The sequence below is a fragment of the Diospyros lotus genome, chromosome 4 (assembly GCF_014633365.1).
Source record: "Diospyros lotus cultivar Yz01 chromosome 4, ASM1463336v1, whole genome shotgun sequence".
Classification (NCBI taxonomy): domain Eukaryota; kingdom Viridiplantae; phylum Streptophyta; class Magnoliopsida; order Ericales; family Ebenaceae; genus Diospyros; species Diospyros lotus.
The window spans coordinates 37430709-37457897 of record NC_068341.1 but is presented as its reverse complement, the minus strand read 5'-3'; the positions used below and the strand labels follow the sequence as shown (position 1 = coordinate 37457897).

The window sequence follows — 27189 nt, the reverse complement described above, 5'->3', positions numbered from 1 at the left end:
TATATATGCAATAGCACCATATATGATGCCTTTTGGGTTACAAAACTTATTTCATGGCACTACCAGCCATGCCGTCTAGACTAAAAAAAAAACACACAAATATGTACGACCCGACAACTTGTGTTTCGTGGATTTCTTGGCAAAAGCGGTTTGGTAGATGAGACTGTGATGGCAACTGGCAAAGTTCATTTAAAAAAATACCAAGTCCCACAGGAAAACAGTCGTCTTTACAGAGACAAATACAGGCAATTTTGTGCATTTCTAGACATAATAATAAAGCACAGAGTTCATTACAATTCAACTCAAATTTGAATCCAATCCAAGGATGGAAGCCAATCAGAATTCTCTCATCTGCCCATCTTCATTCATTGTTCGTTGTCATTCCAATCTAAAGAGTTTTAAGGAAACAAGAACAATTCCATCATATCTTCACTGTCCACCAATATCAACCCTATCCATCACACACACACACAATATATATATATATATTAACAGACATGCAAGTTTTTTTAACTGATAGAAGGTAAGCATATCTTCAGGAATCAACTTTCATATCCTCGAAAAAGGGCCAATATTTCAAATGTTGTCACCAATGACATGTATCAGTAAGAGATTTTAAAGTATTTTGACGTGCAAGTTCTGGGCTCGTTCTTTACTGCTAGAAAGAGAACAAAGCTGAAATTGTGAAGAACACTGGGTTCTGTTCCAATCACTGGCTTATGCAGATTAACATGCCAATAATTGTTGAAAATGCAAAGGAAAGACTTTTAAAGGACATAGGAGAAATCCCACAATCAATGTACAAAACATGAGTTCTAGAAAAGAACAGAAAAGTAAACAGAGGGCATCCAAATCCAACAAAACTTTCAGTCAATGTTAAACAGGGAAAAGCAAATTCACGAACATTCACACCGAAAAGCAAATAGTGCATCCATGGTCTAATACATTTACGACTAATAATGAGCCATTGTTTAAGCCCTTATTTACCTTCATTATTTTATACACCTTTTTGAAATAAACAGCATATGGGAAAAGTTACACGGTAGAAGTTGATATTGATATACAAGCAAATGTACAATGGGTTGAACATATACAATGAACTGGTTCGCATCTAACATCCAAATGCATCAGAGAGAAGGGGTTCACAAAAGAATTCGCTCAAGGAAGGAGAGTTTGTTCCTGTAATGGCAGATATAAATTACATGGGGAAAAAGAAATCCATCAGGTAACAAGGTAAAGGAACTTTGAAGAGGATAATCATGTTCAGTGTTTTTCATGGGGAACTCAACTGTTACAACGTTAAATTCCTTTTAACATGCTTATATGAGAACCATATGGAGGGAGGCTACTGATGTGATACTCACATTTCAGCCTGCAGGTACTGCTCCACTGTAAGAGCTCTGTGACCACCAAACCAGTTAACCAAAAAAACATCTTCAATTTCTAGTTTGAAGAACTGAAACTGGTGGCCATTGGGCCAATCTGTCAGCCAGCAAAAGAAGAGAAGAAGAAACATTGGCATTGTTAGCCAACAAAAGAACTGTGGAAAAGAGATCTAATGTTAAGAAACAAACTACTTATATTTACCTTTCATCTCAGGATGCTTCGTGAACAGGGCAGTTTGAGCAAATTCAGCTTCATCAGTGTTCCCATCAACTAGCTTCAACTAGATACCATAGAGGAAACTTTGTCAAAGTTAGCCAATTATATTAAGGCCCACTTATCAGAAAACACAAGCACAGGCATCATTGATTTTTTTTTTTTTTTTTTTTGGGGGGGGGGGGGGGGGTGGGTTGCAAAACTTTACTTTTGTACATGGATTAAGCCACAATACATTAAATCCATCTGTGCTCAAGTTTCGTTTAACAAATATTTGGAAACAGTTCCATCTAATATATATACACATTTGGGAACAAAATTTTGCTGATCATATATAAATCTGTGGTGATAATCTTGTCAGGTGGCCTCCAAAGGTGTATTCTCATTATAAATTAATAACCAGCCAAGCTGAAGCTCAAGAGTGGCCCTAGAAATGGCAACTAAACAGGCCCCTTGGCACCATAACCCTAACACACCTAGGGGTATCCTCTTGGTCTCTCAATCTTGATGTCAAGGTGTTGGAATCCGGAAATCAATCCATGAGTTAAGAGGGAATGATTGAAAGAATTAAATCCCTGAATTTGAGGAGTAACTGAAGGGATTATTGGTCAACTTTCTGTTTTAGTTTTTTGGTAGTTTCCTATTCTTGTATAGACTAAGATAGAAAGATCTGATGTAAATATATACTGTACAGCCAATTGCTTGATGTAAGAAATCAAGAAATTTCTTCCAAAATTATTTGCTCATGGTATCAGAGCCAGTTTCGATGTTGGTCTGGCCTTCATCTCATCAGTCTTTTTCCCAAACCACATCATCAGTTCTTTAAGGCATAAACTAATTCTTCTTCGGTGGACTCTTCCATCGCTCTTGTTCTTTCTACTACTTCAGCTAATCCCATATCAAACCTATCATCAACCCTTGATTTTCATTCTCTTCAAATCACCTAACATAAACTCAACGGAACCAATCTTCGTGAATGGTTCCAATCTGTGTTGCTTGTTATGAAAGGAAAGGGCAAAGTTGGATATGTTACGGGTGCTATTCCTATGCCACCTTCAATTGCTACTAACTATTTAACTTGGGATGCTGAAAATTCTATAGTCATGGCATGGCTCATCAATTCTATAGAGCCTAAGATAGGGCAGACCTACCTCTTCTAAAAAACTGCAAAGGAGAACTGGGATGTTGTTCAAGAAATGTACTTGGATCTTGAAAAAACACAGCCAAGTGTTTTGAAATCCATTCTTCCCTTCAAACTACTAGACAAGGTAACATGTTAGTCACTGAATACTATAATGTTCTAACTATACTTTGGCAGGAGATGGACATTTTCTATGATATTAGTTGGCATTGTCTTGAGGATGGTGCTAAATACAATAAAATGCTGGAGATGGAAAGGGTATTGGGTTTCCTCCATGGCCTCAACAAAGATCTAGATGAAGTTTGTGGTCATCTCCTTGGTACCAAACCTTTTGCCCCCCATCAAAGAAGCCTTTGTTGAAATTAGACGTGAGGAAAGCTGCAAATGAGTTATACTCAGCAGCCCCTCAAACAAGCCCTCTGATTTGGGATCCCAAAATTCTGCCTTGGAAGTCCATCTTAGTACATCTCATTCAAAGGATCAAAAACTCAAAAGATAAACTACGGGGTGATCATTGCAATAAATGCCATCATATGAGGGACACATGCTGTAAACTTAATGGCAAACCTGCAAATTGGAAGCCCAGAAGTCAATGAGAACAGCATAAGTCAGCATACACAACTAACTCAACCATCTTTTCTGAAAAACCGGATGCTCTGTTTACAGTGGAACAGATGGAAATTTTACAACAGCTATAGAACCAGTCCAAAGTATCTAAGGAAACTGAACCTACCCCTCAAACTAGCACAGCCACTGTTTCTCATAGAGGTAACACTCAATCCACTTTATTATCTCAAACACATTCTAGCAACTGCTGGATTGTAGACACTGGGGCATCAGATCATATGGCAGGCTCATCAAAATTTTTCCCACTTATGAAGACTATGCTAAGAATATTAAGGTTGCAGTTGCTGATGGTAGTATAACTGGTGTGGCTGGTAGAGGCACTATCTTTCTACCTGAATTAACATTGTTTTCTGCTCTTCATTTTCCACGTCTTCAATTCAATCTCCTTTCTATTAGTAAATTGACTAAAGATCTTAATTGAACAGTCACATTCTATCCTACCTATTGTATATTTTAAGATCTATCTTCAGGGAGGAGGATTGACAGTGCTGAGGAGCGCCTAGACTACTTCTCAAGCGTGGTTCCTCAATCAATTCATGAGTCATTTAATCCTATTTCCTTGTCTACCACTTCTCACATAAAAGGGCAAACAAATACAAAAGAAACACAAGTACCTGGGATGCATAAATTTGTACCAAAGTGCAGGTTAGAAAGATGGAAAAGCTAAGAAGCTATAAATGCTACAGACGGATAAGTAACAGTAGATCATGCAAGTTACAACACACCTTTCCTGTGAGTGTCATCTTTGCACAAGCAGGGCTCTCAGGGTCTCTCTTGCCACATGTTCCAAGTGGGTACTCACTAATTGTAAAGGAAGATCTGGGGTCTTCAAATGCATTACGTGCTGTTGGGTCAAGAGTAGTCAAATAAAAGTATGGGATCCCAAGACCTTTGTCAGGTAGTCCATCACTAAATGAAACCACATTCCTGCATGGAATTAAAATTTTTAGGTTAGGTGTATATTAAAGTAAATAAATTCTGATAATGGTCTTGAAAACAAGAGGCAAAGCTAAAACTCTGTTCAATTGCGAGGTAGTGCACAGTCTATTCATTTTACTCAAAATAATGCAATGGATGCCCAAAGGCTTCTCTATGTTGTCAAGACCTAGGTCTTGAATCTAGGGTTTCTAATGTAGAATGGGAAGGAAGAATAAAAAGAGAGAGAAACTGAGATAGGAATAGAGAGAAAACAGAGAAATGAATAGAGAGAAATATGAGAATCATGTTCAAATTCTTGTTATTCTCTAATACAAATTGGTGTAACTTCTTTATACACAGCTAACCAAGAAGCAGTTATAGGATGTAACTGACTGCTAACCACCAATTGCAGTGAAAATAATTTGCTACAATAGTCCTCACAATATCTCCGGCACCCTACATCCTACGAACTTAACATTTTCCCTTCCCTTCAAAATTTTCTTGTCCTCAAGAAAAACAAAAAAGCTGTGCAGCATGGGGAAACTGATCTAGCAAATCAGGCAGGTATTCCTAGGTGTTATTGTCCAAGGGCAAATGGGACCATTGGACAAGTACTCAATGTTATTAACGGCATGCCTAGGCGCAAGGCGCACCTTTGGCACTTGGAATGCTCCCAAGCAAGCACAGACCAGCCAGACACACCTAGGCCCTCAGGCGTAGCCTTGGGCTTAGGCACGCCTAACTTTTTTTTAACTGTTTTTAGGGTTTATATTTGTTGTTTATTACTTTATTTAATTTTTTAGTGTCTAGGGTTTATATTTATTGCTGTAACTTTTTTTTTTTAAAAAAATTAACTATATCTAATAGAATCCTAATGGGAAAATGAAACTTTTAACAATGAGTAAAAAGGCTACTACTTCAAATGCTCCAATAGAACTTGATAAAGATGGAGAGGGAGATGACGTGGAAGAAGAGCGCCTTAGGCTTCAACACCTTTTGCGCCTTAGACCTTTAATAACACTGCAAGTACTTGTGTAAGAGGGAATGTTGTTCCTGTAAATCACTCTTTTATCCAAGATTACTAAGGGTTCCACCTTGAAATCCCCATCAGTGGTTAGAGGAGGTAAAGTAGGACTGGAAAGGGCAGTGGATCCAATGGTTTTATTCAATAAAGACACATGGAAAACTGCATGCATGTTAGAGTCAGGTGGAAGCTGCAAGCAATAGGAAGTTTTTGATCTTAGAAAAAGGAGAGTGAAAAAGATTTCTGATGGAAGTTTTTGATCTTGAGATAAACCAGATCACTCACAGAAAACTCCCTTTCACTTATTTTCTTGTCTGCATACTGCTTCATCCTGTTTTGAGCAGTGATCAGCTCACGGTTAATGAGTTGCAACAATTCTTGGCAGGGTCTGTAAATATTGATCCACTGCTGCTACTGAGGAGGAAGAATCCATAGTGGCAGGTAGAAGAGGTGGCTTGAAACCAAACAGTGCCTCAAGTTAGCTGTGATAACTAGAATTATACCACCATTGAGCTAAGGCTAACCATCTACACCGACTCTTTGGTTTAAGAAAGTAGACACACCTCAAATATGTTTCTACACATTGGTTAACCCTCTCTATTTGCCCATCCATTTTAGGATGATAAGCCGAAAACATATGTAGCCCAATACCCAAACTTTTAAACAGCTCCTGCCAAAATACACTAGTGAAACTTTTCTCTCTCAAGAACACAATAGATTGTGAAACTTCATGCAATTTCACCACCGAATCCATAAAGAGCCTTGCTACTTCTTGGGTGGTGAAAGGATGTGAAAGACTTAAAAAGTGAGCATATTTTGTGAGTTTTTCTACTACCATTAGAATCACATCCTTTCCTTCTGATTTTGGCAGTCCTATGCAATCCATAGAAAGGCAGCGTCATGTACCTAGGGTTTATCAAGGGTTTTGATAGGAAATTGAAAGAAATCGAGGGGGAATAAGACTGAAAGGAAAGGCAATACAACAAGAATTGGGGGATGATTACAGATAGAACAACAAGGAGGGTGAGATTAGAGAGAAATCAAAGGAAAATTGAGAGAGAACTTATGAGAGGGAAATGACTGAATTCAATTATCATTCAAACATGTTATTCTCTAACTACCTTAGCCTATTTATAGGCTTTACAAATGAAGGTACTAATAGCTACAACATAAGAGTACAGCTACAACATAAGAGTACAACTAAAAGAGAAATACATGTAATTCATATTACTAATCTATCCTTGGGGATTCTTGAGGTCATGACAATTTCTCCCTCCTTGAAAGAGTTCTTGTCCCCAAGAACTTATAGCGATTGACCACTGCTCTCATCCAATCCCAGCTTTCTTTATCTATTTTATTCTTCTTTCTTTCTTTCTCTTTCTAGGTCGCTTCCTCTTTGCTCTTAGGTTGGCAAGAGCAATTCCAGACATAAGTTGATCCAAAACTTCAATAGAAGTAACTTTACTGGGTTCAAGCCAAATATAACCACCTTCAGCAATAGCCATCCAATCAAGATTGGACTCTCATTTAAGAACATGATCAACAACTCTCTGATTGTCATAGTTAGCAGCTGAAACCGGCTTGTGATGATCAGTCTGAAGTTCACACATCCAACTAGTTACCACAAGAAAAGCTAGTGATGGAACACAATCTTTGTTTACATATGTTCCCCTCATCTCATCGTCTTTGATGTTAGTTGTTTTGAGCCAAGAGAATTGTCTAACAAGATCCTCAGCTGCAGTAGAAAAACGTTGAACAAGCAGACTATCTTCCTCTAGTCTTAGGACCTCATCATCTTTGCGAGCAATTTCCTTAGAGCCAATAGAAGACAATTCCGATCTAGATTGCCTAATCAGAACTTCTTTGACTGCATGTGAAGCATCAAAGACTTGATCCAACCTAAGATTGGTGTCACAGGCATCACCAGTAATAGATCCAACCTGCTTCATAACTAGGATATCTAATGAATCAATGTTTTGTTCCAAATCCGATTGGTCCTTAGTTTTCAGTAAGTTCAAAATCCGAGGAAGGATTCCAGCTCCAATATCCACACAAAGGGATGGTCCTTCAATCGAAATTGCCTGATACATCCTAGAAAGCATTATAAATAACTCTTGCATTTGCTCGCGTATCAGATTGCTCCGTTCGCACATCTAATTATCGATTTCCTCGCGCAAACAATTAACTGCACTGTTCAATTTCTTTTCCCTCACCTCTTAAAGTGAGTCTAGTCCTCTCCTTCAAAAATCGAACAAGAATTTCTGATGAACTACTCTGCTTTGCCTCCAATTCAGAGGCGAGTATTGTTGTGCTCTACTTCTTGTGACTTGATCTATCTTAAACACCTGAATCAGGAGGAGGAGAAGTTGAAAACCACAAAACAAGAGTTCAGTATAGTTCAGTGATTTGATCGGCCTTCAAAAGTCAACTGGATCTCTTTACTCGTTTCGTTGGATCGGATTCGCTAGACCTACTTCAGAAGTCGCCTTCTTGGATTAGGAAATGCTCTGAAATTGCCTTCCCAGCAGCCGAAGTTTGATGGTTCTGTCATGGCTAAGAGAGTTCGCAAAATCATGGTCGGAACTTGCCCAACTTACTTCTTTGTCAATTTAGAACAGGAACAGCCAAAATTCGCAACCGCAAATTAGTCGAAGATAGCCTAACTTTGCTAGTTGCCGAGATCGTTGAATCACCAGGATTCTTGAATTCACCGACTCTATTGAATTTGTCGGAATCCATGAGTCATTGTTCGTTCAATTCTACCAGGATTCGTTGGAATCAACCACCAAATTATAAGAACCACATCCAAGGAACGTTGGCTCTGATACTAATTTGTCATGTACCTAGGGTTTTGATAGGAAATTGGAAGAAATCGAGGGGGAATTAGACTGAAAGGAAGGGAAATACAAGAAGAATTGGGGGTTGATTACAAACAGAACAATAAGGAGGGGAAGATTAGAGAGAAATTAGGGAGATCGAGAGAGAGTTCAGAGGAAAATTGAGAGAGAATTGATGAGAGGTAAATGACTGAATTCAATTATCATTCAAGCATGTCATTCTCTAACTATCTTAGCTTATTTATAGGCTTTACAAATGAAGGTACTAACAGTTATAGCATAAGAGTGCAACTAAAAGAGAAATACATGTAATTCATATTACTAATCTATACTTGGGGATTCTTGGGGTCATGACAGACAAGTCCAAGCTTGCTTCGGAATAACCAGCAGGTGCAACAAGCTAGGTGCAACCACATGTTCATGTTTGCAACGCTAACAATTGTCACAAGCTAACACATAATCAATCACAGTCTTCTTAAATTTGGGCCAATAGAATAGTTGCTTAACTTTATGATATGTTGATCTTGTACCCAAATGACGCCTTAAAGTGAACCATGTAAAGATTGTAATATTCGATTCTTAGGCAAGTCATTATCTCCCACCACAACTCGACCTCGAAACCGGAGTCATTCATTACTCAAAATATAACCTGGCTTGATGTTTGGATTAATGGACAACTGAGTTAAGAGTTCTTGTACCCAAGCAGTAGTCTCGTAACTAATCCAATCCGAAACTACTAAAGTAATGACAACACAAGTACCATCCTCAAACCTTCTGGACAACACACCAGCTGCCAAATTTTCTCGGTATTGAATGATATAGTCAAGGCCTAACACCTTTGGTATTCCTTTTTGCTGTAGTTGTGTATGAAGTCGTCGTTGATGGAGAAATTTAAGACTATCATGATCAGTTCAAATTATGAACTGACCGCCCTCCAAATAATGCCGCCATTTCTCCACAACTACCAAAACTACTATTAATTCTTTATCATAGACACTAAGTCCCAAATGTTTTGGTGTGAAGGCATGACTAATAAAAGCTAATGGTTTACCTTCCTGCATCAGAACTACCCTCACTCCTTTGTCACTAGCATCAGTTTCAAGAATAAAGAGCTTTGTGAAATCCAGCAAAGCCAAGACAGGGGGCCTACGTCATAACCCTTTTTAACTCAAGAAAGGCTACCTTTGCTTTGGAATTCCATTGAAACCCATCTTTCTTGAGCAGCTTAGTCAAGGGTTTGCTTATAAGCCCATAATGCTGAATAAATCGTCTATAATATCTAGTTAGTCCCAAAAACCAACGTAATGACTTGATCGAAGTTGGTTTAAGCCATTCAACCATAGTTGTAATCTTCTTCAGGTCTGTACTAAGTACTAACACCTTCACCCGAAATGATGTACCCAAATACTCCACATGGTCTTTTGCAAAGGTACATTTAGATTGCTTAACATACAATTGATTGAATCAAAGGACTTCAAATGTGGCCCTAAGGCGATCAAGGTGTTGGGCAAAAGTTTTACCATACACAAGGATATCATCAAAGAATGCAAGTATGAAATCTCTCAAATATGGACTAAAACCATAGTTTATAAGGGCTTGAAAAGTGGCAGGAGCATTGGTTAGGTCAAAGGGCATGACTTTAAACTCATAGAGGCCTTGGTGGGTTTGGAATGCAATTTTAGGAATGTCTTCTAGTTTCATTCTTATTTGATGATATCCTGCCCTTAGATCAAGTTTGGTAAAAATTGTAACTCCCCTTAATTCATCAAGTAGGCCCTCTAAGATAGGTATTGGAAATTTGTACTTAATGGAGGTGGAAGATTGGCAATATCAAAATCAAATTGGAAGGATTTTCGATATTTCCTTTTGCATTGTTTCCTTTTCATAGCTGATTCCTTTTTCAAATTATTTCCTAGATTAGAGATTTAGTAGCTTTCTTATTTTGTTCTTTCCTTGGCCTATATATTGTTCTCTTTGCTATGGGTTGTATCATTGGAGAATATATTTTGCAATAAATATAGTAATTTCAGATGGTAATGGCATTTAATTGATGATAGTCGATACAAAACCTCCAAGTACCGTCTTTCTTTTGACAAAGAGGTCTAGGGATGCAAATGGGCTATGGCTAGGCTGGATTATGGAATTAGCAAACATTTCTTCGACTAATTTTTCAATTTCAGTTTTCTGAACTGGAGGGTATCTGTAAGAATGAATATTGATGGGTTCAACATTTGGTTTAAGGGGTATGGCATGGTCAAATGGTTGCTGCGGGGGTAAGGTTTTGGGCTCTACAAATAAGTCCTCAAATTCAATCAAACATAAATGCAAAGGGTCTGAGAGTTTTACCTCTGGTAAGGTTTGGATCGCATTGCTGTAAGCAGTCCGTGGTTTCCAATGCTCCAGAGATTCAGCCTCTTCTGACTCTCCTACCTCCACAGCATGTATTGTAAACATTTGAGCCACTTGAGTCAATTTAGTCTTGAAGAATTTCTGTAATTTTATCCCAGAAATCAATTTGCAAGGTCCCATATCAAGGCTGCCTATAAGAGTCAATCTCTTCCCATCCTTCTCAAAGCTAACTTCCAGTTTATTAAAGTCAAGTATTATTGGGTTGACTGTTCTCATCCAATCCACTCCCAAAATTATATCACAACCTCCCAACTTCAATAACTGCAAATCAGTAATAAACTTCCTTGCATTTCCCAATGAAAATCAACACATTTGGATTTCCTATACACCTTACTTCCTTTTGCCACAGTAACTAATAAAGGAAATGTGCTCTTCAATTTGCAATGCAAGTCTTTGGCAGTGTTTTCATCAAGAAAACTGTGTAATGCCACTGTCAATCAACACCATTAATTTTCTGCTCCCTGCTTACCCTTCCACCTTTATGATTTTATTAGTAGAACATCCTCCTAAGGCATGCAATGAATCTCCCCATCTTCATCTTCAACTAGGTTTTTATCAGCAGCTTCGATTTCCTCTGGTTTTTCCTCCTCTTCTTCATCTCTGCCCTCTAATTGCAGCAGTTGTCACTTATGCTGATGCCCTGGTGTAACGGCCCGCCTCCCGGAGCCTCCTCGTGCACAAAGAGGATCCATGAGAGGGTCATTATTAAAATGATATCGAACAATGACGCACCTACAACACACACATAACCCTTTTAGAAATCATAATTTTTCTTTATTATAACATTTCATCATGATCTTTACAAACCATTTATCACTTGGGCCCACCTGGGCTTACATAACATACGACAAACTCCGAAAACATAAACATTAACCTTATCAAAGACACGATGACACCCAGGATCTAGATTTGGGAGAGCTCTGCACTTGCTACCATAACTTGACGGCCGAGACCCAAACCCTGCTGAACGTACCTGCTATCACAGGCGTTTCTCTTACCTGGAATGATGGAAAACAACATGAGTCGCGAGACTCAGCAAGCTCATGAAAGAAAAGCTATAGGTTTAGGATATGACTCATCCCCAGACACCCCATGCAATTCATGCCCAATGCAACGTCATGTCATGCCATGCCCAATACCTGCTTTACTTCTAGATGCATAAACATATAATAAACTTCACATAAACGGTCATTGGGGCCCATATAAAACACACATTGGCACCCAAGTCCCACATACATACCTGTTGTAGCCTAACATAGGCTACCATTTCATTCCCCTTTCACGTCCATTTCCCTGTCCCTATTGTCTTGTCCTTTCGTTGCCGTGGGACTCTAACCCCCGGTCTTTTCCTGATACTCGTTACATCTTCACATGAGTCGGTACTCCCGACACCTGGCACGGTACTCCCGTCCAGAATAACTATAATAATAAAATTATGCAATGCAACAAATAAGAAATGCAATGGCCGTTGTAGCACAAACGTGATGACAAGGCCCCCATAAACCAAGCATCAGGCCCTGCTACGCCTCACATAGGAATACACACATGCAACATGCTCTAAATGCATATGCTTACCTAGGGTACCCAAATTGGCTCTTAGACCAATCGGGTCATGCAAATGCTCATACATCCCATCACACACAAAGCATGTCCCCACGTGAATGCAACTCAAACCCTATGCAGCACACACATCATGATATGCACAAGCCAAGGCGGGAATCTGGTAGTACCAGCTCTTCTGGCCCGTCAAACGCTTATCGTAACAGTCGATGACTGGCGCCCATACATCCAGCCATCCACTGCCACGACCAACGATTGATAGTCAGTGACTTTGTACCCCATATCCTAAAGACACACATAGACAACATTAAACTCAGTCACTTAAACTCATCATTTCGCTCACTTTATCCATAACAACATAGACACCATTATGTCATTCATATTCTCATCTCTTCTCATACATAGAAAACCATCTCCACATTCACAACAAATTATTAACATAACCCCATTAAACCATAATCAACTTTTCTAAGAACCTAACCCCAATGGGTTCGGCATCATTCCCAAGGAAAATGGAGCGATACAAAACTCTGTAACGGTCAAAAAGAAAGACCCCAAGATATCTTTGCTCAACTTATTTCATCAACAATAACCTCATTAAATAACATATAAATCATAGGGTGGTTGCCACGCGGAGTATTATTATTAAAGCATGGAACCGAGTCAAGGTGAGGGAGGGTTTAGAGTACAAGAAACCTCGAAGACTTTCATGGGAAATAAATAACGCGAGGAGAGGGTTAGGAGATTGCCTGAAAATAGCTGCTTTCAGCCTTTCTTGTGCTCCCGATGCGAATTAAATCATTTCCTAGCAAATAACACAACCGGAACTTAAATTAATTATTTCTAATCGCGCAAAATTTATAATTTACACATATCACACTTCTACTAATTTTTACCCACGTACCTGATCACTTTCTATGCCGAAAAATTCCAAAATCCTTTTATTTTTCCTTATTTTCTTTTCTTTCCTCTCTTTTCTTTTCCTTTCTTTCTTTCCTTCCTTTTCTTCTTCTTCTTCCTTTCTTCTCCTCCCTTCCGCGCCTGCTGCTCCCTGCGCGCTCCTTCTTCTCCCTTCTTTCCTTCTTCTCCTCCCTTTCTTCTTTCCTTTCTTCTTCTTCTTCTTCCTCTCTTCTTCTTTTCTTCTTCCCAGCGCACTACTCCTCCCAGCTTGCTGCCCAAGCTTATTCCATTTGCACACAATTCAATGGCATTAAAGCCATAAAAAGATATGGCCAAGACAAGGCCACGCCATGCATACATACATATAAATATATATATATATTCATTAAGTAATTAATTTAATTTGATTTACTTTATTATTATTATTATTATTATTTCTATTATTATTGTTATTATTGCTACTATATGTTATTTTATTATTTTCATAAATACATCCAATTAATTTAATTAATCATCTTAATTTCCTATTTCTTCAAAATATTATAAATAAATATTTTCTCAAAAATTTTCAAATATTCTAAAATATCCTCAAACACCCAAATTAATTATTTTTACTTGTCTCCAAATTTTTGGGATGCTACACCTGGAGTATATTTTTCTCCACACTTATAACAAAGACCTGATTGTCTCCTCTGTTCTGAACTAGAAGCTTTTACCACATTAGGCTGATAGGAATTCAAGGATAACTGACCTTGAGGAAATTTCTGAAAAGAATTCATCTTATTAGTTCCAGAATTAACATTTCTAGTAACAATTGAGGTTTGTATACTGCCAGGCCCGTTTCCTTTATAAGGAACTCTATGTTTCTTGAACAAAGCCTCTACCAACTATTCTTGTAACTTGGCCTTTTCTGCCAAAAGGAACTCTATGTTTGTTGAACAAAGCCTCTACCAACTATTCTTGTAACTTGGCCTCTTCTGCCACCTGCTTAATTGTTGCAGGTTGCAGCATCTTTACAGTCGGCCTAAGCTCTTCACTAAGGCCGCTAATGAAACTAGAAACAAAATAGGCTTCAGACAAGGAAGGATTAGTAATAATAATCAAGGACTTAAGTTCCTCAAATTTCGTTTGGTATTCCAGCACTGATCCAACCTGTTTCAGTTCATTAAATTCCTCAATAATGTCAGTCATGTTTTTATCCCCAAATCTTTGACAGAATTCCTCCACAAAACCTTTCCATACACACTCCACCCTAAGCCTGCCCATCCTTGATACCAGGCATCAGCAGCACCATTCAAATAAGCCAAAGCCAGATTAACCTTCTGAGAATCTGATATGTTATATAATTGAAAGAATTTTTGACATCTCCTCACCCACCACCTAGGGTTATTGCCATCAAACATAGGAATCTCTAGCTTTGGCATAGGAACATTACTATGATTATAAGGATTATTAGCAGGATTATTCTCCCTCCTTCTATCAAACATCCTATCTGCCATATTTTCTCTCTCATGTGTATTCTCAATCTCTGTCACAGGGACCATTATCTTCCAAAATAGGATCCACATTTTTCTTCAGTGGAAAGTCCATCGGCAAACTTATCTGTGGTATTTTAGAGAACATCTGTAGAAATCCATAGTCTTTTAGCCAAACCTTCATCAAAGCATCCAATTTATTCTCCAATGACTCAATGCCTTCTCGATTCCTACTCGATCCAACCTCCAATGCTTCCATTCAAGTCTACAAGTTATTCACCAAGGAATTAACTTGGTTAACCTAAGCCTCCAACAGCTTCATGCAAGTTCTGTCTTCCATAGTTCTCGATCCAGCAGATCCAAGCTGTCTTGACCAGCAGTCCAAGAATTGACTGCTCTGATACCAGAATTGTCAAGACCCAGGTCTTGAATGAAAAGAGAGAGAAACTGAGGTAGGAATAGAGAGAAAACAGAGAAATGAATAGAGAGAGAAAATGAGAATTGTATTCAAATTCTTGTTATTCTTTAATTCAAATTGGTGTAGCTTTATATGCAGCTAACCAAGAAGCAGTTACAGAATGTAACTGACTGCTAATCACCAATTGCAGTGAAAATAATCTGCTATAATAGCCCTCACAATATCTCCTGCACCCTACACCCTATGAGCTTAACATAAGTGTGTGCATATTTGAATACCCCAGGCATCATGGCTCATTTCTTTTCCAGTATGCACAAAAATTACTGTGCTAACACCCCCCCCCCCCCCCCAAACAAAAAAAAAAAAAAAGAAAAACAATTCCTGAAAATAAAAATCAAAACTTAATCAATATAAATGCGTATAATATATATAAGAGAGGGAGAGAGAGATGATGATGGCCTGTAAAATGGGCTAGCCCCTAGCTAAATTTTGGCCCACCCAAGCCAACAGGCCAACTCAGGACCGGCTGTTAAGGGGCGTATGCTCAAACAAAGGGCCAATCTCTCTCTCCCTCTCTCTCTCTCTCTCTCTCCCTCTCCCCCCTAAAACCCTATACTCCCTTTCACCTCTCTTTTTCTTCTCATCTCTCTGGCATATTATCACCCTCTCCACTGTGTTTATCATGGAGCTATGGCAGAGGAGGGTCAAACAACCACAAACAATGAGGTTATTGGCTGAGAACTTACATTGGTAACTTTATATACATATGTATATGCATACTCCCCTGCCCCCTCTCCTCTAATACTCCCCTATTCAGTATCGTCTTTCCGATTTTTCTCTGATCTCTCTCATTTCTTTCTTTTACTCCTGGTTAGCGGAGCACTGAGCTTCCCCCCTTTCTTTAACCTTTCTACCATCAGTCTATACCAACTTGACTTGAGTCGAGTTTCTAAAGCCTGTTTTAGGAGTGAGCCTTCAGTTAATTCTGCCGATTAAAAGAGTAATTTGTAACTGAACTGAATTGAAATTTAAATAAACAATTTAACCAAAATGATTGAAATGAACAAAAGTCATCAGATGACTGCATTAATCAAAAAAATTGAATTTTATTCAAAATAACTAAAATTAAGAAAGTTTAGTAGTAATTTAGACATTTTAATAATTGCAATTACTGTCATAGACATCAAGTTAGGTTTATTTTAGTGCTAATTTCATAAATAGCATAAAATCTGGAGATATTTTTTTAAAAAATAATCAGATAATTTGATTTATTAGGTTAACAATCAATACACTAGTGTTTTTTTCGAAATGAAAAGATTTTATTTCTTTTTTTATATATATTTTGAAGAAGAGCCGAACCTAATTTAGTAAAAAGACAAAACAAATTAACCAAAATTAATCAATTCAGTTCAGAAATTCAGTTTTAGCCGAAATAATGCTCACTCCTACCTGTTTTTATCCTCAGTTTAATTTTTCTTAGTGACAAAACCCTAGGCTAAAACCCTTTTTTTTTCATGTCTCCAATGATGCCTCTGTCTACCCTACACGATACCCTCAACCTACGATTTGCACCTTTGTCTATAATAACAAGCTCAGGCTAAGTGGCTCCAGTCATTCTGTTGCCTAGCCTTATTTAGACTAACCCAATCTGGGGCTTAGCCCATTTGGCATAGCTCTTGCCCTAGGCCTGATGGCCTGTTTGTTGGCCCAAGTTCAGTGGTTCCTGATGACCCAACCTGGTCCCTACAGTCTAGTCTATTTGGACCCATTTGGGGCAGCGGGTTTAGGCCATTTGATAAGGTAAGTCTAGTTTAATATAGTTTGGGTTGACTGGGACTAGGAATAGGGTAAATTTTTGTTATGCATAGCATAGGTTTTGCATTGGCATTTTTTATTTTTCCTAGGTGTTCTCGATATATTGGTAATGGATGAGACAAAAGAATACGTGAATATTAAGCTCGAGATATAGAGGAACACTTTATAATCTAAATGCATGGAATGTAAGTTTAGTTAAAATGAAAATGCAGATGATATTACGGTAAATTGGAAGATCAAAAATCATACCAAGAAAAGACCAATTTAGATATCTCGGATCAATCATCCAAAAAGATTGGGAGATTAATGAAGATGTCATGCATAGAAATAAGGCAGAATGGTTAAAATTGAAAAGGGCATTTTGCATTTTCTGTGATGGTAAGGTTCCATTAAAGCTAAAAAGAAAATTTTATAAACAAGTTGTAAGACTAGTTTTGTTGTATGACAAAGTGTTGGGCAGTAAAGTATCAATATGTGCTAAATATGAATGCAACCTATATGAGGATGCTAAGATGAATGTGGCCATACAAGAACAGATAAAACTAGAAATGAGGTTATAATAAGGTCAAAATAGCTCCTATTGAAGATAAGATGTAGGAAACATGATTAAGATGGTTTAACACAATGAGAAGAATATTAATAAAGGCACATGTGAGGATAGTTCATGAAACGGAACAAGTAGTTATCAAAAGAGAGAGGAAGACCAAAAAATAATTTGGTTGATATTAAGTACATGAGCCTATAGAAGATAAGGCCATGGATAAAAAAGATGGAAAGCTAGAATTCATATAGCTGACTCCACAAAGTGGGATACAGGCTTGGTATGTTGTTCTTAGGTGCACTCAATATACCTCCAATGGAACCCAGCTGAAAGTTGTCTGGCCAATGCAATATGAGTACTAGGACCGTTATGATGGCATCTTTTTTTACATGACATGGATTTCACTGCATGCATTTTCCTGTCTATATGTTACAAGTATATGCCGTTCTTGCATCAATCAAAGAAAAATGGCATCACAAGTTTTCCTGATGGCCTGTTTGTTGACGTAGATTCATCTCACCCTTTTTTATATGGTTTCTGTTTGCAATGAGAGTAGTATGGTTAGAAAAGTGTTAGGTGACTGAATGTCATATCAATCATGGGTGCATGAATAGTAAATTGGGTGAAAAGCCAGCCCCATGTCTTGGCCAACATGCACAACTTATGTGTACTATGAGCCATCTAAAAGATGCTGGCTGCATGGCCTGGGTTGACGATTGGTCATTGTTCTGCTAGGACACTCTCTGACTTGTTTTCTTATGCTACCTGTGTGTGTACTTTCTTGCATCAAAATCATTTTTTGAAAGGTACGAGAGGGAAATAGCTTCAACAGGGAAAGCATAAGATAAACTATCCCTATCAATGCTACTATCACCATTGACAAAAGGAGAACTACCACTTTGAAAATCAGGGAGAGAGCTGCCTCCTCCACAATCGAAGTTACATGTTTCCTGAACTGCTGGGGGCAGGTAAGATGGGGATAAGATTAGAAGAAACTTTATTTTTATGAAAATGGGATAAGATGCAACAAAACATTTTTATTTATACTTCATCTTCTAACTCATGCATGAGACTTTGCTCCATTAAAACCCTTTTTCTGCATTTATTTGTTCTCCTATTCATCCTAGCATAGTCTATCTATCCACTGTGTCTATGACTCATTCCTAGTTGTTCTACTTTTCAGATTTTGCTCCAGCATGTACAGTTAAGATTGGTTCACCACTGGTTTTGTATTTTCTTTATATTGGCATGTAGGGGAAATTTTGGGTTGAGATGATATTACATATGATGCCCTCAATTATGGTTTATCTTATGTGGACATTGATGCAGTACCATAGGAAGATAAGAGATTACGAAGAAGAAGAAGCAGCCAGAAGAAGTAAAAGCTGAGAGAGAGAGAGAGAGAGAATTCCAGAAAGTAAGAAGTAAATAAAGGAAGAAGAGAGCACAGAGAGAGAGACTCAAGAAGGTGAAATCATATTGTCCAAAGTTGAATAAAAGGTTACTTTATGTTTCCTATTTATAGGCAATTAAAATATAACCTATCCAAAGATAACAACTAATCAAAATAAGATTATAATCTTTAAAATCAAATATAACTCTATCTAATCCCTAAATCAAATAAAATTCTACTATATAAACAACTATGATAAATCAAAACAAAACAAGACAAAACCTAATCTAAATCTTATTATGAAAACAGAATAGAAAAATATCCCTATCATTCTCCCTGGGTGAGAGAAAAACTCACCCTTGAGTTTTATGGATCTGGACTTGTGTCATTAGTAGTCAAGTATTGTTGTCATTGCCAACTTGCTCAAAGCAAGATAAACTTGACACTTCCATGGCTTGATGGCTTATTGATGAGGATTGTGGTTCTTGCCATTGCTATGGTGAAGGTGGCTTTAATGAACTCTAAGAAGCTGTTGATGAAAGAATGTTGCTGTCCAGCCATTGCTGTGTGCCGATGACAATGACGATTCGGTGATGTAGAACTAATGGAAGTTGAAGAAAATGTTTTGCTCTAATACCAAATTTGATGCGGGACCGTAGGAAGATAAGAGATGAAGAAGAAGAAGCCGAAGAAGAGCAGAAACCAAGAAGAAGAAGCAAGGAAAAGCAGAGAGAGAGTGTGTTGCAGAAACTAGGGAAGAAACAGAAGAGATTAAGAAGCAAAAGAAAGCAAGAGATAGAGAAACTCAAGAAGGAGAAATCATATTATTCAACATCCAAAGTTGAATAAATGATTACATTATGTTGCCTATTTATAGGCAATTAAAAGATAACCTATCCAAAGATAACAACTAATCAAAATAAGATTATAATCTTTAAAATCAAATATAAATCTATCTAATCCTAAATCAAATAAAATTCTATTATCTAAACAATTATCATGACCCTAGGAGCAATAAAGGAGCATTATTGTAATAGGGTATAATAATTAGTTAGCGATATTTTACAAGTTGTTAGAAGCACATGGATGCTGTTAGGATACTGTTAGAAATTAGTTAAGCATCTAGCTATGCCTATAAAAAGGCCAATTGTAAGAGGAGAGAATTTATGATTGAATTGATGAAATGAAGATCTGATTTCTCTCTACATCTCTCTCCAATCTCCCTCTTGTTTCTCCCCCTTTTCTCTCAATATCTCTCCCTCTTTCTACTGTTTTCCCTCTTCCTTCAATTCTGATTTCTTCCCCCAATTCCTATCACAACCCTAACTAACCCTAGGGTTGTGACAAATGGTATCAGAGCCACTGTTCCTCGGCAATTCTCTCTGTTAAGTAATTCCAGCGATCATAGCAGCAATCAGCATCCGACGATACAAGCGAACTCTTGAGGAGCTGCAATAGTACTGATCGAACTCACTAGGAGCTCCAATAGAGTCGATCGAATCCTCAGGAGACCGCAACAAAGCCCGTCCTAAGCCTTTGATTAGCTCGACTACAACAGAGTAGTCACTCATCGGATGTAATTTCAATTGATTCTAGACGAGGCTGAGGCATTTACGGAAACTAGCAGTAGCAGACGAGTTCGAGTGGTGATTTTCTTTCCGCATTTCAGATCTCAGTTGGAAGGAAACAAGGATTGATCGAAACTGAGATTCATTGGTGAATTTCGGCGTTCGGGACAGAAGCAACCGCGCAATTTTTGGTTGAATCTCGGAATTTGATTATGTGGCCTGAGGAGGAAATTGTTGCAACAGGTTCGACTTGAAGAGGAACAACACTTGCAATTCGTCACTCCTAGTATCAATGTCGGAGGTGAGTTAGGTTGCTGAAGGCGACTTTGAAGGACCGAGGGAATCACAAGAAGTTGATTCTCGACGGATCGGTTGCCGGTGGTTGCTACAGTGGCGATCTAGACAAAGTCGTTTGAATTCCAAAGCCGAGCCAGGGTCCTATAGCCATTGGACGGTGATTGGGTGTGGGTAGTGGCCGTTGTAAGTCATGATTGGTGGCGACGATTGCAATAATTCTCAGGCTGTTGATTCTCCATTCCATCGCTGCAAAGTAGTTTCAGCTCGAAGCTGTAGGCGAATTCTATTCAAAGAGATGGATTCCTCCGACTTCGTTGCTTGTGAGTTCCAACACCCTAGACTGCTAATTTCCAAGTCAGAAGGCGTTTGAGGCAAGAATAGGAGGCTTTGGCAGCAAGCGAGCCCAGAAGTCGCGACTGGTGTAGGAGTTCCGAGCAATCGCGAGCAAGTCAAGAGGTTGTTTATCCATTGCGTTAGTCGGCTCCAATGGGCAATTCAGTTGTAGATTAGAGTGGCGCAGCGGATTCCGTGTGAGAAGTGGATTCTTCCAGCTTATCCAGCTCCTTGATTGTTGATGCTGGAGGCTGTGAGCAAAGGAAAGAGGTAGATTTTAGCTATAAATTTTTAGCTAACTTGGGTCAAAGTGGAAAGGCAAAGAAGAGCGGGTGCCTCAACTATTTAGTTGCAATTGAGGCGAGTATAGGAACTGCTATAACAGACAAAACAGAAGCATGTACAGAACTCCTATTCCTTGGCCATCGAAGTATGTTGTTAGTAAAAATTCGGCCATGGGTAACAGTGCATATATGAGACCATTGGAGTCTCAATCGCAGTAGAAGAATTCTTCATTTTCAGTTGGAATGGAGCCTCAATGGCAGCCAAAGAAGGTTGCATTTTCAGTGGGGTGTCCTACTCGTGAAGCTAAGGAAGGCAGTGCATACATGAAGCAAAATGCTATAATCTCAGTTGAATATAACAAAAACCATGAGGAGTTTGGCCGGAATCATGGGACATGGGAAAAGAAAATGGATAATCAGTTCAATCTAAGGCGCAAGGAAACAACCAGTGGGATACATGAAAAGTGTGAGGAATTCGGTCGAATGTTCCGCGAGAAGCTGCAGGAATTTGCAATGATACTGACTAAGAAGTATCATTACAACTTCCCCACAAAATAATTCGATGATTATCGAGAAAGTTTTAACAAGGAGGAATTCCTTAAAGTGGAGCAGCCGAAGAAGGATAGCCTTGCTGAAAGTAAATCCTTAGTGTACTCTAGCTACCAACAAGTAAAAGTATTTCCACTTGAGGAGGACCCTACTAAAGATATGGAAGGGTCTAAACATATTGCTCCCTTGATCTTAGCTATGGAGAGGGCTGAGGAGTACATGGAAGAAGGAATTAAAGAATTGGGGGATGGCAGTCCAATGGTTGGCAGCATCTCAAGCACCCCCACTGGTACTGAGAATCCAGATGCTAAAACCCTCAATATGATACCGTTGGAGGAGGTAACTATTGAGGATGAAGCTGAGATGTTCACTAGCAATACGGGAGCCAAAGATCTTGGAATGGAAACGACCACAACAGCCTTAGATTGTGGAGATCTTAAATCTATTTCTCTTAAAAGGATAGGAATGGAAGGAGTTGTTGAATTTCCTACTATGGATTAGGTAACTCCAACTGAGAAATCAGTCAATTGGGAGGAAACTTGTGCCTTAATCGAAGTGGATAACCAATAGAAAGCAGTTCAGGATTGGTTAGAGGTTAAGGGAGGATGCTTGCATGAAATTGATTACACTAAAACCTTCCAGCAATATGTTTCTGATCTGGAGCAATGGAGGACGCAGAAGGATTAAGCGAAACAAGATGAAAGGAAGAGAGGGAAGGGATTCTTGGTTGAAGGGACCGACACCCTTGTTGTTTTGCTTATTCATGTTTCTATTGGTGTGGCAGTAAGACATAATATTGTTGTTGCTGAGGAGAAAGAAAAGAGAAAGAGAAAAAGGAAAAAACCTAGAAGGATAAAGAAGGGAAGAAGCATTAAACTAATAGGGAAAGCTGGGATTGGATGAATAAGAATAGCTCAGCGTAATAAGTTTTTTGGGGACAAGAAACCTTTTAAGGTGGGGGAATTGTTATGACCCTAGGAGCAATAAAGGGGCATTATTGTAATAGGGTATAATAGTTAGTTAGGGATATTTTACAAGTTGTTAGAAGCACAAGGGTGCTGTTAGGATGCTGTTAGAAATTAGTTAAGCATCTAGCTATGCCTATAAAAAGGCCAATTGTAAGAGGAGAGAATTTATGATTGAATTGATGAAATAAAAATCTGATTTCTCTCTACATCTCTCTTCAATCTCCCTCTTGTTTCTCCCCCCTTTCTCTCAATATCTCTCCCTCTTTCTACTGTTTTCCCCCTTCCTTCAATTCTGATTTCTTCTCCCAATTCCTATCACAACCCTAACTAACACTAGGGTTGTGACACAACTATGATAAATTAAAATGGAACAAGATAAAACCTAATCTAAATCTTATTTTTAAAAATCAAAATAGAAAAATATCCCTATCAGAGAGGTTTTGACATTGTCATGATCAGAGAATTAGGAGAAGAATCAGGAGATAAGCAGAAAGCAGCAGTTGAATGCAGTTGAGTTTTTATTTTTACAGTTGCAGTAGTGGCTACAATGTAGTCAAATAACTGTTGTAAATACCAAAACTGCTGTAAATAACTGTTGTATATACCAAGTAACTGAAGTAGATTCATTCATAATCGCAGTACAAAGTGGCATAGCCATATATATGGCTATCCATAGCAATTATTTACAGTAGTTATTCAGTTATTTGGTTATATCGTTAACAGATTCTGCCTTGTACTGAGATTTTGAATGAATTAATTGAAGTTCTCTCATTTTACCCCCATCCATTCTCTGTTTCCCTCTGTTCTTCTCTTTGTTTTCTCCCTAAATTCTCTCTTTCCTCTCTTTCTTTCTTCTTTCTCGACTGTCAACTAGAACTCCTAAATTCGAAACCTAGGGCCTCGACAGACATGTACATGTACTTTTGGAATTCACACATTTTTTAGGTTATTTATTCTATTCACATCATCAGTTGATGTAAATTATATCAGGTTTGCAGGTCCCTAGTGCCGCAGCCTTTCTAGGATCTATGCCAGTCATGGCCTCTTAGGTTGGTTCATGAAATATTGATTGGCATTTTGTTCTTTGATGCATGCATCTGAAGTTCAGGTTCTAGACTTCCTTTAGGCTTTTTCTTAAACCTGGATGTGTAATGCTCCCATAGTTCAAATAATAGCAGTTGTTACTTCATTACAATGTGGTCAAAGGCCTTTTTTATCATAATGTTAATAATTAAAGATAACCCCCTCCACCCACCCCCAAAAACCAAAAAAGGGTCCTGCTAGATCTTTTGTAACTCATAAAATAATATCAATACAGAAATTTATAGTTAAAGGAGTGCAAGGCTTGATTGCCCATTACAACTTGTTGCACAATAGATCAGGAACGCAATAGCATGACACAAATTTAAAATTACAAAACAACCATTCAAAGTGCATCAAACATTATCACTCAAACTTGGGGGAAAAGTGTGTCAAAGAATCAGGAAAAGCATACCCAAAAGGTGCTCCTCCCAAATCACTTGAGATGGTGCTGCAAATAAGAAAATTGTTTGCATCAGATTAGACTTCAAAAATGTTTTAAGTTTTTGCCAACCTTGATCTCATAACACATTAAAGATTACCCAAAAGGTTGTTAAAAGTGCACAAAAAGCAGGTGCCAAGTAACACAGCCTACATATGTATGTAACTATATGATGGAACAATTATGCAACAGGAGACAAGAAAGAGATTGAAAAACAAACTAAGAAATTTCTAAGTTAATTGCAGTTTATCTTAGCACCAGGAACATTCTAGCTATTCTAACGGACACTTAATCAGTAGTTATTTCCTTCTGAAATGTCTGAAAGATGAGCCTATGGAGGGATAGGAACATTCTAGTTATTCTAATGGACACTTTATCAGCTAGCTATTCTAAGAAGTGGACTCTTCACTAGAAAAGAAAAATCATTTTAGAAGCCTCATACAGGACCATGCACGCTTGCACCTCCTTATTAGAGGTACCCTTTCAGTCCTCTAGTTGATAACTTAGAATTATTCCATACAGACTTTTGAATGGTGCACTGGCGCCATTTGCATTTTGTACAAGCAAAGTGCTACTGCAAATATATCAGACTGGCTCATAAAAGCTAGAAAGGAATGGCATATCCATGCCCAAAAAAAAGGTTCTGCTGAAAGAAGCCTAACAAATCAACAGTTATTCATTGGAACCTTTTTTCACTGCTCCTTGGCGAGATCATCCGATGCAGTATAAAGCATGAAACATGCAATCTAAACCACAAACTAAAATTTTTGCGAAGAAAGGAAAAGGAGAAAATTTTTGTTTCCCTCTTTTCGCACTTCTGGGTAAAATCACCCAATCTAAAGTCATGAACCTAAAGAAATTCAACACCTAACCTCAAGTAAACCCAATTAAGCCTTTATGACAAACGTTTGAATTCAAAATCACAGGTGTATAACCCAACGATTCATTAATCAAGGAAACACCCAAATCATTATCCTCTCTTATCAGCATCAAAAACAAAGGAACTGGACCTAAAATGCCAAAATCTAATCAATAACATAACAGTATATCTAGTAAAATAAAAAAATCCAAGTAGTGAGCCAGGGAGATATATATATATATATATATATATACCTGAGAACTCCCCAAGAACACTGAGAGGCCAACCACCGAGCAAAGTGGGCAGCGTTTTCCGGAGGAGGTCTGGGGATGGAGAGAAGGCGTCCCTGTACAAGATTTGCTGGAACCGTAATCAATAAGACCAAGAAAACAACATAGTATAAATCAAACAAAACCCCTTTGGTGTTCATACTCAGAAGCAATTAATCGGAGAGAATTCAGGAGTTTTATTACACAAGGGTTTTTCATAATATTTCTCGTGCTGTGCGTGTGTATATATATAGTGTGTATATATATTATATATATGGATAGAATGCTTTGGAAGTTGCTTCGATCCAAACAAAAAACAAATGACGGGGTTAATTGGTTAGTGTTATCCTATTATTATTATCTGCAATTTTCTCTAGAAAAGACACGTGGAGATGAATTGTGATCTCAATAATTCGTTTCCTGAGTAAATTTAATAGAAGGAAGGATAAAATAATTGAGTATTTATATATTTATTATAAACTTTTTGTTATTAAAAATAAAAATATATATATTTTGTCTCCTTATTTAAAATATTCATTTTCTCTTTTTTTATATATATAAACATTAACCATTTTAATAAATTAGTGCGTTTGATAGCATTTAATTGAAAAATAAAACATTTATCAATTTACACGAAAAACAAAAATCACCCTTTAAATAGAATTTTTAATAAAAAATAAGATAAAATATATTTTAATGGTTGTACTATAAAAATTAATTTCATAAAAAATATAATATGTCAAATAATAAAAATAGAATTAAATTATTTAAATATGACATTTTCTATGCAATTTTTATACTATCAAACACATCCTTATTATTAAACATAATTCATTTCTCTCATCTTTATCTCCCTTCATTACGGGATTGTCTTTTAATCATCATTACTGATGATGGTTTTTGGGACCGACCACCACGTGTCACCTCTGCGATCGGACCTTGGGAATGGTACCTCGGACTTGGGGGTGTCGGACCTCGGGTGTAGAACCTACAAGACAACGGAGGGCCCTGGGCTAGGATCCCCCGGGGTGGACTCCGATGCTCAAATCAGTAGAGTAAACGCAAGTAAAAGTAAATGAGAGAGCTGTAAAGCCTGAATATACCTGGTGAGAATCCTTGTCTTTTATAGGCGAACTCGTTTTGGGGTACCCGAGATGAGCGGGCACGACCTCCGATAATCCCGGGCAGGTTGGAACGGGTCTTGCGGTTCGGCCCAGATTTCCCGGGCTCCGCTCCAGAGTGTTGACTTGCCATGTGTCGGTCTCTCAGGTGATCCGTGTGGCAGGTGAGACTATCAACGCGTAGGGATATTCTAGTAATTTCAGTTGGTGCCACATCACTTGCCCCCCACTCCTTAAGCCGAGCTGAAAACCATGCTGGGTCGAAGAGTAGGTTACCTGACTGTTGATTTTTACCAAGACGCACGAGAGTGTTTTTAAAGTTTGAGATTAGTGCTTAAAAACCCCATTTACTACCTTGAGGTTATAGGGATGGGTTTTGGTTGGAGGGAAAAACTCGTTTGGAGGGAAACATTGTCATTTTGAATTTTTTTCCCCCTTGGGTCCCCTCTATATAAGCCCTAAGGCCCCACCCCACAATTATTATTTCAAGACAAGCATTCATCTCCTTGAGGTTAGTCTTTCCCATCCTCCTTTGCTTTTATTTTTCCTTATTTGTTATTTATTTATTTTTTATCTTTTATTCCCTTTGGTTTTTTTTGCTTGTTTTTTTTTTTTTTTTTTAAAGGGATCAAATTTTTTCTCGGCCAGGCGCCTCTACCGGGCCGAGGTCGACCTAGCCAGGCCGCCTCGACCATGGTTGAGGTCGGCCTGGCCTGGTCTGGCCTGGCCCGACCTCGGCCGCGGCCGCGCTCGGCCTCGCCA

General features: G+C 38.2%; 1 protein-coding gene across 2 annotated transcripts; it reads right to left on the bottom strand.

Moving 5' to 3' along the window:
• Positions 1–876: 876 nt before the first annotated feature.
• On the bottom strand, positions 877–25582 carry LOC127800168 (uncharacterized). 2 transcript variants are annotated; one of them, XM_052334624.1, is made up of 6 exons: positions 25292–25568; positions 24152–24187; positions 4093–4294; positions 1588–1666; positions 1365–1482; positions 877–1179 (listed from the first exon to the last, which is right to left on the bottom strand). In XM_052334624.1, exons 1-6 carry the CDS (start codon positions 25465–25467, stop codon positions 1143–1145), a joined length of 648 nt encoding a protein of 215 aa, XP_052190584.1. In that variant the 5' UTR covers positions 25468–25568; the 3' UTR covers positions 877–1142. The 2 variants fall into 2 exon arrangements, with proteins under 2 accessions (XP_052190584.1, XP_052190585.1); XM_052334625.1 differs by lacking the exon at positions 24152–24187 and having other exon boundaries at positions 25292–25582.
• Positions 25583–27189: the final 1607 nt, after the last annotated feature.

Bases quoted from the DNA above. Each gene is read 5' to 3' on its own strand.
- LOC127800168 (XM_052334624.1), bottom strand. From the start codon at position 25,467: ATGAACACCAAAGGGGTTTTGTTTGATTTATACTATGTTGTTTTCTTG. The intron at 24,188-25,291 runs GTATATATATAT...TCTTATTTGCAG, and splicing joins TGTTCTTGGGGAGTTCTCAG to CACCATCTCAAGTGATTTGG. The intron at 1,667-4,092 runs GTGTGTTGTAAC...TATGGTATCTAG, and splicing joins AGATGACACTCACAGGAAAG to TTGAAGCTAGTTGATGGGAA.